Source organism: Ranitomeya variabilis, chromosome 5, assembly GCF_051348905.1.
Source record: "Ranitomeya variabilis isolate aRanVar5 chromosome 5, aRanVar5.hap1, whole genome shotgun sequence".
In the NCBI taxonomy this organism is placed as follows: Eukaryota; Metazoa; Chordata; class Amphibia; order Anura; family Dendrobatidae; genus Ranitomeya; species Ranitomeya variabilis.
The window spans coordinates 663014026-663030643 of record NC_135236.1 but is presented as its reverse complement, the minus strand read 5'-3'; the positions used below and the strand labels follow the sequence as shown (position 1 = coordinate 663030643).

General features: G+C 44.8%; 1 protein-coding gene across 6 annotated transcripts in view; it reads left to right on the top strand.

Annotated features, from left to right (window-relative positions):
• The window catches only part of SCUBE1 (signal peptide, CUB domain and EGF like domain containing 1), a 215359-nt gene extending 199254 nt beyond the window's left edge, over positions 1–16105 (top strand). For all 6 annotated transcript variants that reach the window (XM_077266573.1, XM_077266575.1, XM_077266571.1 and 3 more), the window contains 14 exons: positions 2999–3115; positions 3843–3965; positions 4110–4229; positions 5568–5660; positions 6723–6839; positions 7246–7383; positions 7961–8164; positions 8841–9005; positions 9089–9256; positions 9354–9515; positions 9666–9863; positions 11652–11804; positions 13058–13137; positions 14332–16105. In XM_077266573.1, coding sequence (XP_077122688.1) covers positions 2999–3115; positions 3843–3965; positions 4110–4229; positions 5568–5660; positions 6723–6839; positions 7246–7383; positions 7961–8164; positions 8841–9005; positions 9089–9256; positions 9354–9515; positions 9666–9863; positions 11652–11804; positions 13058–13137; positions 14332–14484 — 1991 coding nt within the window. In that variant the 3' untranslated portion in view covers positions 14485–16105. The remainder of the gene's footprint in view (positions 1–2998; positions 3116–3842; positions 3966–4109; positions 4230–5567; positions 5661–6722; positions 6840–7245; positions 7384–7960; positions 8165–8840; positions 9006–9088; positions 9257–9353; positions 9516–9665; positions 9864–11651; positions 11805–13057; positions 13138–14331) is intronic.
• Positions 16106–16618: the final 513 nt, after the last annotated feature.

The following is a 16618-nucleotide window of genomic DNA, read 5'->3' as shown; positions in this document are numbered from 1 at the left end:
TTTCCATCCTCGTTTTTCCTCGGGACATGTGGAGCCTTCTGACTGTCCTGGGGTGGATTCCGTGGTGGATAGGTTGCAGCGGATCTGCGGGCATGTGGTGGACAACTTGAAGTTGTCACAGGAGAAGGCTCAGCGTTTTGCCAACCGCCGCCGCGGTGTGGGTCCCCGACTTCGCGTTGGGGATTTGGTATGGCTGTCTTCTCGATTTGTTCCTATGAAGGTCTCCTCTCCCAAATTTAAGCCTCGCTTCATTGGTCCTTACAAGATATTGGAAATCATTAATCCTGTATCCTTTCGCTTGGATCTTCCGGTGTCGTTTGCCATCCACAACGTATTTCATAGGTCCTTGTTGCGGCGGTACGTTGTGCCTGTGGTTCCTTCTGCTGAGCCTCCTGCTCCGGTGTTGGTTGAGGGCGAGTTGGAGTACGTGGTGGAGAAGATCTTAGATTCTCGTCTCTCCAGGCGGAGGCTTCAGTACCTGGTCAAGTGGAAGGGATATGGTCAGGAGGATAATTCCTGGGTGGTCGCCTCTGATGTGCATGCGGCCGATTTAGTTCGTGCCTTTCACGCCGCTCATCCTGATCGCCCTGGTGGTCTTGGTGAGGGTTCGGTGACCCCTCACTAAGGGGGGGGTACTGTTGTGAATTTACCTTTTGGCTCCCTCTAGTGGCTACTAGTGATTTGACTCTGGGTATGTCATTCATCCCTTGTATGCTCACCTGGGTCGTTAGGTCAGGGGTGTTGCTATATAAGCTCCCTGGACCTTCAGTTCAATGCCTGGCAACGTTGATATCAGAGCTAATCTGTAGTGCTCTTGCCTACTGATCCTGGTTCCTGTTTGATTAAGCTAAGTCTGCTTTCTTGCTTTTTGCTATTTGTTTTTGTTTGCATTTTTGTCCAGCTTGCATATTATTTGTTTCCTGACCTTGCTGGAAGCTCTGGGGTGGCTGGTGTTCTCCCCCCGGGCCGTTAGACGGTTCGGGGGTTCTTGAATCTCCAGCGTGGATTTTGATAGGGTTTTTGTTGACCATATAAGTTATCTTACTACATTCTGCTATTAGTAAAGTGGGCCTCTCTTTGCTAAAATCTAGTTCATCTCTGTGTTTGTCATTTCCTCTTACCTCACCGTTATTATTTGTGGGGGGCTACTGTCCTACTTTTGGGGTCTATTCTCTGGAGGCAAGAGAGGTCTTTGTTTTCCTCTTCTAGGGGTAGTTAGTCCTCCGGCTGGCGCGAGACATCTAGCGACCAACGTAGGCATGTTCCCCGGCTACTGCTAGTGTTGGCGTTAGGAGTAGATATATGGTCAACCCAGTTACCACTGCCCTATGAGCTGGATTTTTGTACGTCGCAGACTTATTTGTTTCTCTGAGACCCTCGCCATTGGGGTCATAACAGACCCCTCTTACCTTGGTACACGAATATCTCGGCGTTACATTGATGTGGTAGAACCAGCGGTGCGGCCATTTCTCCAAAGTGTCTCAGGAGCCGTTTTTCAACAAATACAATTGCTCCTTTTGCCTTTCTACCCAGCTAATGCTTCACTGTATTCTGTGCAGAAACAGGAAGTCTCTTGTCCCTGCAGAAATCATTCCCCTCTTCATCTACTAACTCAGATGCTCCCTACTCTGACTTTCATAGACTTTTGCAGTGATGACTCATACTGGCAAAATTGACCTCCTGTTTCTACATAGAGCTTAGAATGCTTCAGCTAGTCAGTTTTTAATCATGAGGTGTCATAATAGAAAAGAGAATTAACTAGGTAGAAGGCAGAAAGAGCAATTGTAAGTATAGAGTGCTAAATAATATGATGATAGCAATATATTAAGAGGATAAAAACTTTGATGGAAGCAAGAGTAGGAAGACGAGCAGGAGGAGGAACAGGAGGAGGATGAAGAGGAGGATGAGGAAGAGTGCTTCTTTAAAGAAACAGTATCTAGACATATCATTACTGCAATGCTCTGGCGCCACCCTGTGCTTGTCATATGTACTGCATGCATTTAATCAAATCAATTTTGAAGGGCAAGTTAACTTTTGATGTGTTGTAGTCACTTATGAAAAAAGCCCTGAGACCCCTCACCAACACTCTGCAGTGTCTGTACGTCGTCTTGCACACCAAGGATTAGCAGAACAGATATTTTTTTTTCTTTGATTGTGACTCGCACCAATCCAAACCACTAAAAAGTGGCTACAATATAATATAGCAAAACTTTTTGGAAAAGTTTTCTTGCTTTTTAAACTAACTTTAAAGGGGTACTTCAATACATCCATGCCATTGGCTGAGTTATTCCTTTAAAGTATACTTTTTGGAGAGGACACAGGATTAACCCCATGGGAGACAAGATGTCTGACAGTGATAGGTGTCTGGTAGCCCCTGTGCCAGCAATGGAAGGCAGCAGAAGTGCGGAGCACAGAGAGACTGCACACAGTTACTATACACGGGTGCACGGATGGCTTATTGGCCTCAGGTCCCATTATAAAAGTGGATCTGTCACCAGATTTCAAAATACAAACTGCTTAAATTAAATAAATAGATCACTTAGACCTGATAAGGCTGGTGTATTTACTATGAAAATGGCTGTATAATCTTATCTGAAAGTTTAACTCCTCCCACGTAGCCTGATTGACAGTTCCTCAATGTACCTCCTCCTTGCTGCTGAATTTCGGCCCACCTGATTGACAGCTCCTCAGTGTCCCTCCTCCCCGCTGAGATCTCTCGCTGCTCAGTGCTGGCTGCAGCTGTCAATCTGGCTAGGTAGGTAGAGACCGAATACATCAGACTCTCTCTCTATAGCTGGACTCGTAAAATTGTCACTTTAATATTGGGATTATGCAGCCATTCTGACATAGGTTTTCAAAGTTAGTACACCGGCCTCATCAGGTTTGAGAGATCTATTGAATTAAGTCTGCTGAGTGTACAGTGAAATCTGGGGACAGATCTGCTCCAATTATAGTAGGTCGGCCATCTCTGTGTAATGTGTTATCCCTCTCTTTTCAGATATCGATGAGTGCTCCTTTGAGAGAACCTGCGATCACATCTGTATCAACTATCCTGGGAGCTTCGAGTGTCTGTGCCACAAGGGGTACACGCTGTACGGGATGACGCACTGCGGAGGTTTGTAAGCATTACCATCCTCATGGGTCACATAGCAAAATGCTCCCCCGCCCCCTCCATTATAAAGAATATCCTATCATGTACGGGGGTCGGGTTTCTCTGGATAACTTTTATGTTCACCTGCAACCACCACTAGGGGGAGCTCACTGCACAGTCGTTTATGCTGCTCTTTATAAACTATACAATAAATTCTAAGGCAGTGAGCTCCCCCTGGTGGTGGCAGACAGAATTATATAATTTACAGGGAATGTGAGGTGGGTTTCTCGGTGCTTGACTCCCACCCCAAAAGTGCACCCCCGGAACTAGGAGTCATAACAATGCCGATCCTGAATACACAGTGACTGCACCAGCAGAGTAGTGAGTGCAGCTCTGGGGTATAATACAGGATGTAACTCAGGATCAGTAATGTAATGTATGTACACAGTGACTGCACCAGCAGAATAGTGAGTGCAGCTCTGGAGTATAATACAGGATGTAACTCAGGATCAGTAATGTAATGTATGTACACAGTGACTGCACCAGCTGAATAGTGAGTGCAGCTCTGGAGTATAATACAGGATGTAACTCAGGATCAGTAATGTATATACACAGTGACTGCACCAGCAGAATAGTGAGTGCAGCTCTGGAGTATAATACAGGCTTTGGCCCAAATGTATTTATAAGGTGACTCGGCTTTACAGTCTGGTTTTTGCAGTGTGTAATTAACCCTTGCATGTCTTCCCTTCAGACATTGATGAATGCAGCATTAATAATGGCAGCTGTGACTCGGGCTGTATAAACACCCTGGGAAGCTTCGAGTGCTCCTGTCCTCCCGGGAGGAAGCTGCATTGGAATAAGAGAGACTGTATTGGTGAGCTCATTGTCTTCTCCTACGTTTTGGTGTTACCCATCGACCTCTCCTCCATCTTCAGCATCTTCTGGGGTCTTCACCTAAGGTAATCTCCTTATAATGTGTCTTAATCAGTGGGGTCTTATTGTTTTCTGTTTTTCCTAGAGACGGCAAAATGCGTCCCCAGCTACAAGCCGACCCAGAGAGCTCAGCTGATCTGCAGCAAGCCGGCGGGGATCGATAACTGCTTCTTGTCCTGTCCGGCCAACACTCTCTTTGTACCAGGTTCGTATAGGATAAGGTTTCATAGCTCCTATCCCATGTCATTTTTTTGTCAACCTCCTTCGAACCCTCTCCGTTTTTCATATATTTTATGTAAAACTTAACCCCATATTTCAGATTCGGTCTTACCCAGGGATTTATATGGAAGTGTTATCTTATAATCTCAGGTTTCAATACTACATACAAAAATTACATTTGCTTTAGCAGCAGCTACTTGACATTGAGTTGTGCTGCTTTACTTGTAGCCATTCCCAGTTTTTTTTAATTTTATGCATTTGCTGTAATTCTATTACTGCGGCTTAGGTATAGTACTTTACTAACCGACAGGGATCAGGGGTTACTTCTCGATCACTAGGGGTCCTACCTCGGGGACCCTCACCAATTGATAGAGGATAACTAATAAGTTTGAAAATACCCCTTTAACACTGTTCCATTTTCTTACCCCTTTATCATGAGAATTCTGTAACGCAAGCAGTATTAAAACCAGGGCTGTGGAGTCGGTAAGCCAAACCTCCGACTCCTCAATTTCCATGACTCCGACTCCACCAAAATGGGCTCCGACTCCAACTCCATAGCCCTGATTATAGCACACAATATTTTAAAGTAATTCTTCCCTTAAAAGGGGTGTCCACCACTCTGACAACCCCCTCTCAATCTCTGTTTCTCCCCAGTAAAATACTAACACCTATATTCCCTGCTGGTGCTGTTCCAGCACTGTACACACTTGCTCTCACATACATCTGAAGGAAGTGAGACCTGTGCTCTTCCTTCCCTCACTTCTTACAGATATGTGTGATTAGTCTTTAGGAGAAGAGAAGTGAACCAAGCACTGATTGGCCTCAATGATCGCGTAACATAACAATGTCACGCAATCCTCGGGAGAGAGCCAATGCCGACACCGCTGGAACAGCACAACCATCGAGGGTGAATTTAGTTGTTATTATTTTACTGGGGTGGAAATGGGGGTTGAGAAGGCGTTGTCCAAGCAATGGACAATCCCTTTAAATTCCTATTCTCCGATTTTATCTCGATCAAATGCCTTTGCTTGTTCTGACTGTAAAGCAACTAACTTCAGCAAGAGCTCTCCCCCCACAACACTGTCTCCAGTACCGTCTTAAAGATGACCCTCTTCTTATCCAGATAGATAAAGTAGGGTGTGCTTTTGGTACAGAAGACTTCTCTCCGTGTAGTAGGCGGATCAGACTACAGAAGGTTTGTTTGTAGTCTGTAACCATGGAAACACATAGGAACTGTATAGACAAAAGAAGCAGGATCCTTCTAATTAAAATGACTTGTCGGAGTGTCCTTATTATTGCACTAATGTTTGTTTTCTTTTCCTAGAGTCTGAGAACAGTTATTCGCTGAGCTGCGGGCTGCCCGTGCAGCAAAGCAAAGCGCTCCTGAGACGCAACGCGACGATACCCACCTGCTCAGGTAGGACGCCCAATGATGGAAGCTTTTCATCGGAGGCAGCGTCATTCTACAGTAATATAGAATATTTTTGGATTACTTTTTATGTTACCTTTTTACAGAATTTATTATATTTTTTTCTATGGAGAATTATTTTCAATCTTCTCTTTTGTTCTTCTGCTAAATGCATCGCGGTTAAGTGAGATTTATTACTAGTTGGTAGAAATATTAGCAATTGCTCTGAATGTATCAAAATAGATCAGGAAAAGACATTATTTATAGCAGGTAGTTGTTACTTATTTAAAAAATATATATTTTAGTGCCTTGCTTTTATTTTTTCTCATAGTATATATGGGGTGGGGGTGGGGGTGTATATGTATCTATATTCTTTTCAGCAGTCACATAGACATAGGTATCAGGAGGTGAGCTGTGACATCACCTATAGTGAATAGTGGATACTGTGTTATCTACTGTATATAGAGGTGTTATCAGTCATTGTACAGGAGGGGGAGGTGAGCTGTGACATCATCTATTGTGAATGGTGGATCCTGTGTTATCTACTGTATATAGAGGTGTTATCAGTCATTGTACAGGAGGAGGAGGTGAGCTGTGACATCAGCTATTGTGAATGGTGGATCCTGTGTTATCTACAGTATATAGAGGTGTCATCAGTCATTGTACAGGAGGAGGAGGAGGAGGTGAGCTGTGATATCACCTATTGTGAATGGTGGATCCTGTGTTGTCTACTGTATATAGAGGTGTTATCAGTCATTGTACAGGAGGAGGAGGTAAGCTGTGACATCTCCTATTGTGAATGGTGGATCCTGTGTTATCTACAGTATATAGAGGTGTTATCAGTCATTATATAGGAGGAGGAGGTGAGCTGTGACATCACATATTGTGAATGGTGGATCCTGTGTTGTCTACTGTATATAGAGGTGTTATCAGACATTATACAGGAGGAGGAGGTGAGCTGTGACATCACCTATTGTGAATGGTGGATCCTATGTTATCTGTCATTGTCTCTTTAAAAAAAATCTGTCGTATCCTTGTTAAAATTGCTGACATTTCCTCTCTGGCATCCAGATCCGATTGGGCCGCTCATAGCCCAGAAAGCCCGTTTCAAGATTAAAGATGCCAAGTGTCACCTGCGTCCACGGGTTAGAGACAGAACAAGGGACTTTGGAAAGCAGTCAGGGATTGGTAAGTTGCGCATTTAGAGAATTATTGCAATAATTTTACACATAGCAGGAATAAGCTGCTGTCTGTCATCAGGTTGGCTGCTATGGATTTATGACCATCGTGTTCCTGACAAATGTGTCCACCTTCACCTTTTCTTAAAGTTAATTTGGTACTACTCTTTATCATGAAACCAACGCATTGTGATATGCTAGCCACATTTTCAAGGGGCTGCAGTTCACATCACAACCACTGGGTGGCTACAAGTAGACATGTATAGCAGAAACGTTTCCCGACAGAGTATCACAAAAATGTTTTTAGTTTGTTTGTTTTTTGTTAAAAAAAAGCTGTTTATCTTGCATCATTAATCTTGGCGTACGCTGAACCAAGAGCAAAAGTCTTAGCAATGCTGTTACTCATCATTTTACAGAGTACTGCAACGTCACATACGTGAACCTGAAGTGCGACTCTTCGAAGAAAAAAAGAAGAGGCCGGAAATCCCCGTCCAAAGAAGTTTCTCATATCATTGCTGAATTTGAGCTGGAGGTGAAGAGGGACGAGGTTTCGGGTAAGCAGAGGTTAATAAGTGCTGTAATACTGTATTTCTCATCATTGTTGGCACCAGGTGAATGATAAACTATTGTTCCCTGGTATCTGCCATTTTAGGCTGGGATAAGACTGACTGTAGTGTTCTTTAGGCTGGGAGCTGCATCTGTTATATGGCATAAATGTACAAGATGGTGCAACCCCTTTAAAGGGATGGTAAGGCTTGGTCGCGGCTACATCTGAGCCCACGGGAATAATGATATTTGTTTACGTGTATATAATACACGTAATAACCGGTATTCTCCCATTTACTTTTTTGTAAAGCTCCACTGCCATAGGGAGCTGCATATTAAGACGTCATCCAGCTGAAAAGGACTTTTGGGAGGAGCATTGTGAGTAGAGGCCTGTTGTCTGCTCTCAGCCAATCAGATTATCTGAAGGCATCCACAGTGATGCTGATTGGCTAAGACTCCACACAGGTGTCCTTTTCAGTTAGATTCCAACAGAATATATAGCTTCAAATGGCAATGCTTGATGTCAGACACACAGACAATGTGACCTAAATAATGCAGCAATTTATATAGATGAATTGTTCTTAGACTCGTGTAATGCCGACTGTGTGCGGAAGAGGATGGAGCTGAAGCTTCAGGCCGCTATTAAAACGTTAAGAAAGTCCATCAACAAGCAGCAGTTTTACATCCAGTTCTCCGGCATAGAATATGAAGTGGCGCAGAAGCCGGCAAAGGGCAGCGAGAACCAGGAGGCGTGCGGAACGGGGCAGGCGCTGCAGGATGGAAAATGCGGTGTGTATGGAAATATGTCTGTAGTGATGTCATATGTGGAAAATAAAACCTCTATGGAGACCTGTGATGTCATTTATCACGGATTTGTATTTTGTTACGAAGAATATACAACTTCTATAACTTGGGCACCATTACATGAATACATCATTATTTTATCAAGGCCCCTTCTGACACCCTATGTAGTCCTGCACCTCGTGCCCCTCCACCCCTAAACAGACAGGACCTCCGAACACTTACCAAAAATGATCATTTTTTCTGTAGGAAAATCAGAAAGTGTGTCACACTGTTAAATAAACATTGTCTTTTTGTTTTTAGACCACTCCCCTTTCATATCCTGTCCCCGCCCCTGAGGAACCTTTTGTTTTTGTACCACTCCAAAATGTTCACCTAATGGCTAAGTATCAGGTGAAAGTTGTGGGAGCGATGCTTTCTCGGTGATTTATGTGGGTCTAGGAGGATTGGCGACGTTTGCAAGCGTCCCAGACCTCGACGCGCGTCCCAGACCTCGACGCACGTCCCAGACCTCAACGCGTGTCCCCAACCTCGACGGCAGTCTACATCTTTTATAAGAGTCCTCTTTTGTTCGGAAACCTCCTCGATATTCCAGGAGAGAAAGCAAAGACTATACTGTATAGAATGATCGTATAATGATAATACGCACCCTTTATTTTTTCAGTCCCTTGTGGTGCAGGCACATACTACAAAAACGGAGAGACCAATCACTGTGCCCTCTGCGTGCCGGGGACATACCAAGACCTGGAAGGCCAGCTGGCATGTGAACCTTGTCCCGGTAACGATGGCATGGGCATTCCCGGAGCAAGAAATTTGTCTCAATGTGGAGGTAAGTGATGGCAGGTTCTCCCGCTGATGACTCTGCCGTGTTTGGTCAATCTCGTTTAGCATTCTTCTCCTTTTTTTTTTTAGGACAGTGTGCCCCAGGATACTACTCTGTTGACGGGTTCAAACCATGCAAGCCGTGCCCAATGGGCACTTATCAGCCAGATCCGGGCCGAACACTTTGCTTTCCATGTGGAGGAGGACTGATCACGAAGTATGAAAGCGCAGTGTCTTTCCAGGACTGTGAGACCAAAGGTGGGTGATCTGTGCCACCCTGTCCCACAGCCCTACCCCTTACCCTGCTATATACACCCCTGGCATTCTGGTTATCGATCCTTTCATTTCTTTCCAGTTCACTGTTCTCCCGGACATTTCTACAATTCCACCACCCACAGATGTATCCGATGCCCGATCGGAACGTATCAGCCGGAGTTCGGGCAGAATTTCTGTATAACCTGCCCGGGAAATACCAGCACCGACTTCGATGGCTCTACGAATGTGACGCATTGCAAAAGTAAGTCGCGTTGTCTGGCGATTTCGGGAGGGTTCTCCGACTCTCTGCTGGGTCCAACATACTGGATTTATCACTAAGACCTCCCAGCCCCCCAGCATTTTACTAGATTGGTCTCATAAAAATGCATAAAACTCATGTCTTTCTCCCCAGACCAGCACTGCGGAGGGGAACTAGGAGATTACACGGGTTATATCGAGTCTCCCAACTACCCCGGAAATTATCCCGCCCATGTGGAGTGTATCTGGAACATAAACCCCCCTCCAAAAAGAAGAATATTGATCGTGGTCCCAGAGATCTTTCTACCAATTGAAGACGAGTGCGGGGACGTGTTAGTCATGAGAAAAAGCGGTGATTGATTCTTACATTCTTTATTTAGCCTTGGACCATATGAGACGCCATTATTCATTGCCTGCGGTAATCCAATCTGTGGGGGAGGGGAAGGGTGCCAGGAGTCGGACCGCCACTGTTCTGATCGGAGCTCACCCAGCATTATAGTCCTAGAGAACTGAAGCATCCTGGAGGGTCCCGATTAAGGTGGAGACCTCCCGGAAGAGTTGGGAGATGTTCTGCACATGTATCGCTGATGTGCTCTGACGTCACACGGAGCCCCAATGTGAAAAGGGGCGGAAAACGGGACATCAAGGGGGGGGGGGGGGTGACCCGAAAACGCAGAAAAGCCCTATAGAGTCTGAAATGTCAGAAGTTGCTACTTTCAGCACTAGTAGCCTCTTTATATAAGGACATGGGGAACTTCAGAGTGTCTGGACACATATAATAATCTATAGGGGGCACATGTTGTTTATGAGCTATGTATAGGGGGCACATCTTGTGTCTGAGCGATGTATAGGGGGCACATGTGTCTGAGCAATGTATAGGGGGCACATCTTGTATATGATGCATGTATAGGGGGCACATGTGTCTGAGCAATGTATAGGGGGCTCATGTGTCTGAGCAATGTATAGGGGGCACATTTTGTGTCTGAGCAATGTATAGGGGGCTCATTTTGTGTCTGAGCAATGTATAGGGGGCACATGTTGTGTCTGAGCAATGTATAGGGGCACATGTGTCTGAGCAATGTATAGGGGGCACATGTTGTGTCTGAGCAATGTATAGGGGCACATGTGTCTGAGCAATGTATAGGGGGCACATCTTGTATATGATGCATGTATAGAGGGCACATGGTTGGTCTGAGCAATGTATAGGGCACATCTTGTGTCTGAGCAATGTATAAGGGGGCACATCTTCTATTTGATGCATGTATAGGGGGCACATCTTGTCTGATGCATGTATAGGGGGCACATCTTGTATCTGCTGCATGTATAGTGGCTACATGTTGTGTCTGAGCAATTTATAGGTGGCACATCATGTGTCTGATGTATGTATGGGGGGCACATCTTGTTACTGAGACAAGTAAAGGACTTAGTTTTTGGTTTATTATTGCCAAATAAGAAATTATAAATCGAAAGAAAACTTGTCGTCATAAGACTCACGGCCTCTAGATGGCGCTCTGTGCCCTCACAATGATTATATATATATAGCAATGTATAGGGGGCACATGTTGTGTCTGAGCAATGTATAGGGGGCACATCTTGTGTCTGAGCAATGTATAGGGGGCATATTTTGTGTCTGAGCAATGTATAGGAGGCACATCTTCTAATTTGATGCATGTATAGGAGCACATCTTGTCTGATGCATGTATAGGGGGCACATATTGTATCTGATGCATGTATAGGGGCACATGTTGTGTCTGAGCAATGTATAAGGGGGCAGATCTTCTATCTGATGCATGTATAGGGGGCACATCTTGTATCTGATGCATGTATGGGGGGCACATCTTGTGTCTGACTAATGTATAGGGGGTACATTTTGTGTCTGATGCATGTATGGGGGGCACATCTTGTTACTGAGACAAGTAAAGGACTTAGTTTCTGGTTTATTATTGCCAAATAAGAAATTATAAATCGAAAGAAAACTTGTAGTCATAAGACTCACGGCCTCTAGATGGCGCCCTGACAATGATGACTATTAGTGGCTGCCGTCCCGCTGAACACAAGCTGACTGCTGATACCAGACACAGCCGAGTCCTGTGATCTGCAGTGGATGCCGTTCAACCAACAGATCTATTTTTCCTTCCAGCTTCTCCATCTTCCATCACCACCTACGAGACCTGCCAGACGTACGAGCGACCCATAGCGTTCACATCGCGGTCACGCAAGCTGTGGATCCAGTTCAAGTCAAACGAGGGGAACAGCGGGAAAGGATTTCAAGTGCCTTATGTCACATATGACGGTATGACCTGGTTTCGTGTGCAGTGAGTTGTGGGGGTGTGGGGAGTCAGACCACCACCATTTATAACTCTGATCAGTCATATGGACGGTCCTTCACATACAGAATGGGACTTTTTAGTGCCCTATCTGAATGGCGAGGAGATCCCGTGACCACTGCTCCATCCAGACAAGGCCGTGCAGAGTCTCATTCTCGGTAGATCCAGTGACCACTGCTCCACTCAGACGAGGCCGTGCAGAATCTCATTCTCAGGAGATCCCGTGACCACTGCTCCATTCAGACGAGGCCGTGCAGAGTCTCATTCTCGGGAGATCCCGTGACCACTGCTCCATCCAGACGAGGCCGTGCAGAGTCTCATTCTCAGGAGATCCCGTGACCACTGCTCCATTCAGACGAGGCCGTGCAGAGTCTCATTCTCAGGAGATCCCGTGACCACTGCTCCATTCAGACGAGGCCGTGCAGAGTCTCATTCTCGGGAGATCCCGTGACCACTGCTCCATCCAGACGAGGCCGTGCAGAGTCTCATTCTCAGGAGATCCCGTGACCACTGCTCCATTCAGACGAGGCCGTGCAGAGTCTCATTCTCGGGAGATCCTGTGATCACTGCTCCATTCGGACTAGGGCTGCAGAGTTTCATTCTCGGGAGATCCCGTGACCACTGCTCCATTCAGACGAGGCCGTGCAGGGTCTCATTCTCAGGAGATCCCGTGACCACTGCTCCATTCAGAGTCTCATTCTCGGGAGATCGTGTGATCACTGCTCCATTTAGACTAGGCCGTGCAGAGTCTCATTCTCGGGAGATCCTGTGACCACTGCTCCATTCAGAGTCTCATTCTCGGGAGATCCTGTGATCACTGCTCCATTCAGACTAGGCCGTGCAGAGTCTCATTCTCGGGAGATCCTGTGACCACTGTTCCGTTCAGACGAGGCCATGCAGAGTCTCATTCTCGGGATCATGGGGGTCCCAATGATAGGACCCTCAGCAATTAGTAAGTTACCTCGTATCCTATAGAGAGAGATACCGCTTCCAGTCTAGGTGAAGCCCCTGTAAGACGCACTCCGGTGCCGAGAACGGAGTTTTCTGGATATAAAAGCAATCGCTCTGACGATTTAGTTCCCCCTGGGGTAGAGAAGTGAATGTGGAACTTGGCATCATAAATGTCCCCATTACTGATGGATGGTCCCAATTTTCGGATCCAATCCAAATGATAAACTGCATCTAATTACTGTTGTTCCATCTGCTTTTAATTTCACAGAGGATTACCAACAATTAATAGAAGATATTGTCCGTGATGGAAGATTATACGCTTCAGAAAACCATCAAGAGATTTTAAAAGTACGTTATCAGAAATTTTAAGAAAAATTGTGTTGCAGTCAGTAGAGCTCTTACCCACTGAGTCAGGTAGCAAGGTTTTCCGTAAACGTCTATTCCTAATCCCTACCCTCCTGCCTTGTTCTACATTTAATTGACCATTTCCAAATTTCCGCTCCAGTCACGTTTCATCCCCGATCCTGAATATTGAGACTTCTCGTGATCTTATCTTCGAAGGCTCAACAATGGTCAGGATCAAGTATAAGCTTAGACCTTTAAGGCCTCTTTCACACTTCAGTTGTTTGGCGTCAGTCTAAAACCGCCAGTTTCCTCAAATAACGGATCCGTCATTTTTTTGGCGGATCCGTTATTTTCCCATAGACTTGCATTGGCGACGGATTGTGGCGGATGGTCGTCCGTTCCGTCGAAATTTGGCGGACATTGTCTAGACATAGACGGACATTGAAACGTTTTTTGTCAACGCCGAAATGACGGTTTGCGGCGGATCCGTCGCGTCCGTCATTCCATAGAATGGCCGCCTATGGGCGACGGATCCGTCGCAACCGTCATTTCGGCGGATCCGTCGCTCCAATCTGCTTTTTCAATTGCGCATGCTCCAAAAAGTAGATACTTTTCCCAGACAACCCCCAAGTAACGGATCCGTCAAAAAAACGGATCCGTTGGAACTGTTTTCTCAACAATTGTGACGGATCCGTCGATCCGTCACTATGTCAGAAGTGACTGACGCCAAACAACTGAAGTGTGAAAGAAGCCTAAGAAAAGCATATAGGAGGCGTGGTCTATAGGGGGCGTGGCCTATAGGAGGCGTGGTATGACTGGAGAACGAGTCAGCAGCTTCGATGGGCGGAGCTATTGCTAGAGCGAGGCATGATGGAACTGTTCACCGCATGTAAACCGATGACCGCGCGGAATTATTTGGGGGAATTTTGGGAATTATTTTAAAAAGAGAGAGACACTTTTTTTTGCTGATGAAAAGCCCCTTTAAGTATTCTTCTAAGCCAGCCTCCCTCTAAGCCAGTTGCACGTTTTCATGGTGGTTCAGGTTACAACCCCTAAAGATGTTTTAATTTTTCTTGTGCAATCCCAAATCCCCTCCCCCTTGTAACTAAGCCCCTCCCCACTGATGATGACCCCTCACCCACCCATACCCAGATCGGTGATTTTCTGTCCTTTCACTTTCTGTTTTCGGTTCCGCAGGACAAGAAGTTGATCAAGGCTCTCTTCGACGTCCTGGCGCATCCCCAAAATTATTTCAAGTACACAGCACAGGAATCTAAGGAGATGTTTCCAAGATCTTTTATTAAACTACTCCGCTCAAAAGTTTCCAGATTTTTACGGCCTTACAAATAACTTTATTTTTTATTTTTTTCCATTTGTTTTTTTTTATCCATACTCTTCTTTGCAGACGTCACTGCTCCACATAAGACTTATTTTGTCGTCTTCATTTTCCCATTCATTTGAAAGATTAAAAAAAACAAAAAAAAGGGCTTTTTTGACAAATGATTTTATGGACACCGCTCTGGGTACTCCTCTTTATTTTATTTTTTTAGCTTTTTTTTATGTAGCCGGGGGAAAAGGTACAAAAATCCTCCAGACTTTAAAAAAAAAAAATCCATTATCATACCACAACCCTGCATCCAGAACCCTGCAATATCACGTTCTTCTCAAAAAAGTAGACAAGCTGCTGTGTACAGTGATACGAAACCTTTCCATAGACCACTTTGGATTGTCCCTGAAGTCGGGTGGCTCAGTGAGCAAGTGCAATCCTTTGCCTAGAACTGTGAACTCTTCTCACAGCATTTTTTCTCTTTCTTCATTTTTGAGTGGACTTTGTGGGATCATGGTTTTTGAATTTAGTGGGTATCCATAGCCCAGGAGACTTGACTTGTCCTCCCTACCCTCTTCCTTTCCATTTGAATCGGTGCCCCTGGATTCAGCCATTTAAACATTTTTGCCCCCCCTTCATTTGCACTGAATCACGATATTCTCCCCACAACTTGCGTATGGTGATCGCTCCAATACACATGGGACGTATCTATTCTGACCTGGCATGGAAGGTTCTTGGATGGCAAAGTGGCACCTCATGGACTTCATCAGGAGTCTTCACTAAGTGGCACTTCATGGACTTCATCAGAGGTCTTCACAAAGTTTCACCTCATGGACTTCATCAGGTGTCTTCACTAAGTGGCACTTCATGGACTTCATCAGGGGTCTTCACAAAGTTTAAACTCATGGACTTCATCAAGGGTCTTCACAAAGTTTCAACTCGTGGACTTCATCAGGGGTCTTCACAAAGTGGCAACTCATAGACTTCATCAGGGGTCTTCACAGAGTTTGGATTATGCTTACATCATCTCTGTGTCGGCTTCAGAACTTTTTTTTTCACTTCAAGTCACAAGAAGTTGGCGCATTCTTGTTTCTCCAGTTGGTTTAAGAAACTACCTGCAAACGAGTATTATGGCGAGAGAGCGAAGTGTGTAGTATAATTAATATTTTAAATTGCACTTGAATTTTGTACGTAATGTTAGAGGGGAGAGAATTTTTTTTTTCTTTTATTTTGTTTTTGTATTTTTTTACTCCTTTTTTTTTTATTTTCAGATCGTAGGATTCTAATCTAAAAACCAAAAATATAATGGCTGTATAGTGTTTTGTTTATTTCATACAGCCCTTGATCAGTCGTTGGTGAGGCAGACTGTGGCACGCTACATTTCCTTGGGTCATGGCCTGACTACTTTCTCTCAAGCTGAGAGTTTTTTTTCAGCAATGCCGAATGTAGTATAATATAGGGATTCCAAAACTGTGGCCTCACTGGAATTACTGAAGTTACAGCCCCAGACAAACATAGGTGAATGTGATGACTGATTAGTAGATGTCGATGTACTGGTGGGACATGGTCTTCTCGTCTACCATCATTCTTGGTGGTGATATTTTCTATGAGATTAATTTATTTTACAATAAAGCTTTATATTGCAGATCTGTATCATAAATACTTTCTATAAGGTACTAGATCGATAGTCCTAGGGCAGAAACCCCTTTTAACCTTCTCATCAAACTTGGAGAAGTACAGCTTCTCTGATGTTTATGACCACCATTTTAGTTCTGAAGGGCAACAATATTTTCCTCTGCTCCATCTTGAGATGATTGGGGGTCCACCAATCTGTGATTCTAGAGTATGTACAGCTTCACTTTTGATCATCATGCCATTTTGCTTTCATGTAGCTTTACCTTGAAGATCCAGAAACCTCTTGGTAAAGTTGACTGAAGACAAGGAGGCACAGCCCTGTTTGTCACCATCCTTGGAACCTCAGCGATAACTTATCCTGATACAGTATGTCTCATTGACTTGACAAGATGTGCATATATCATTCATTGCCAACTTCACTGCACACCAATGGACTCTTATTCCATAATTGGCTTACTACTGTTTTTATGGTTTCTCTTAGTATATTCTGCAAATTGTGATACTTTTAAGTTTCCTAGCTGC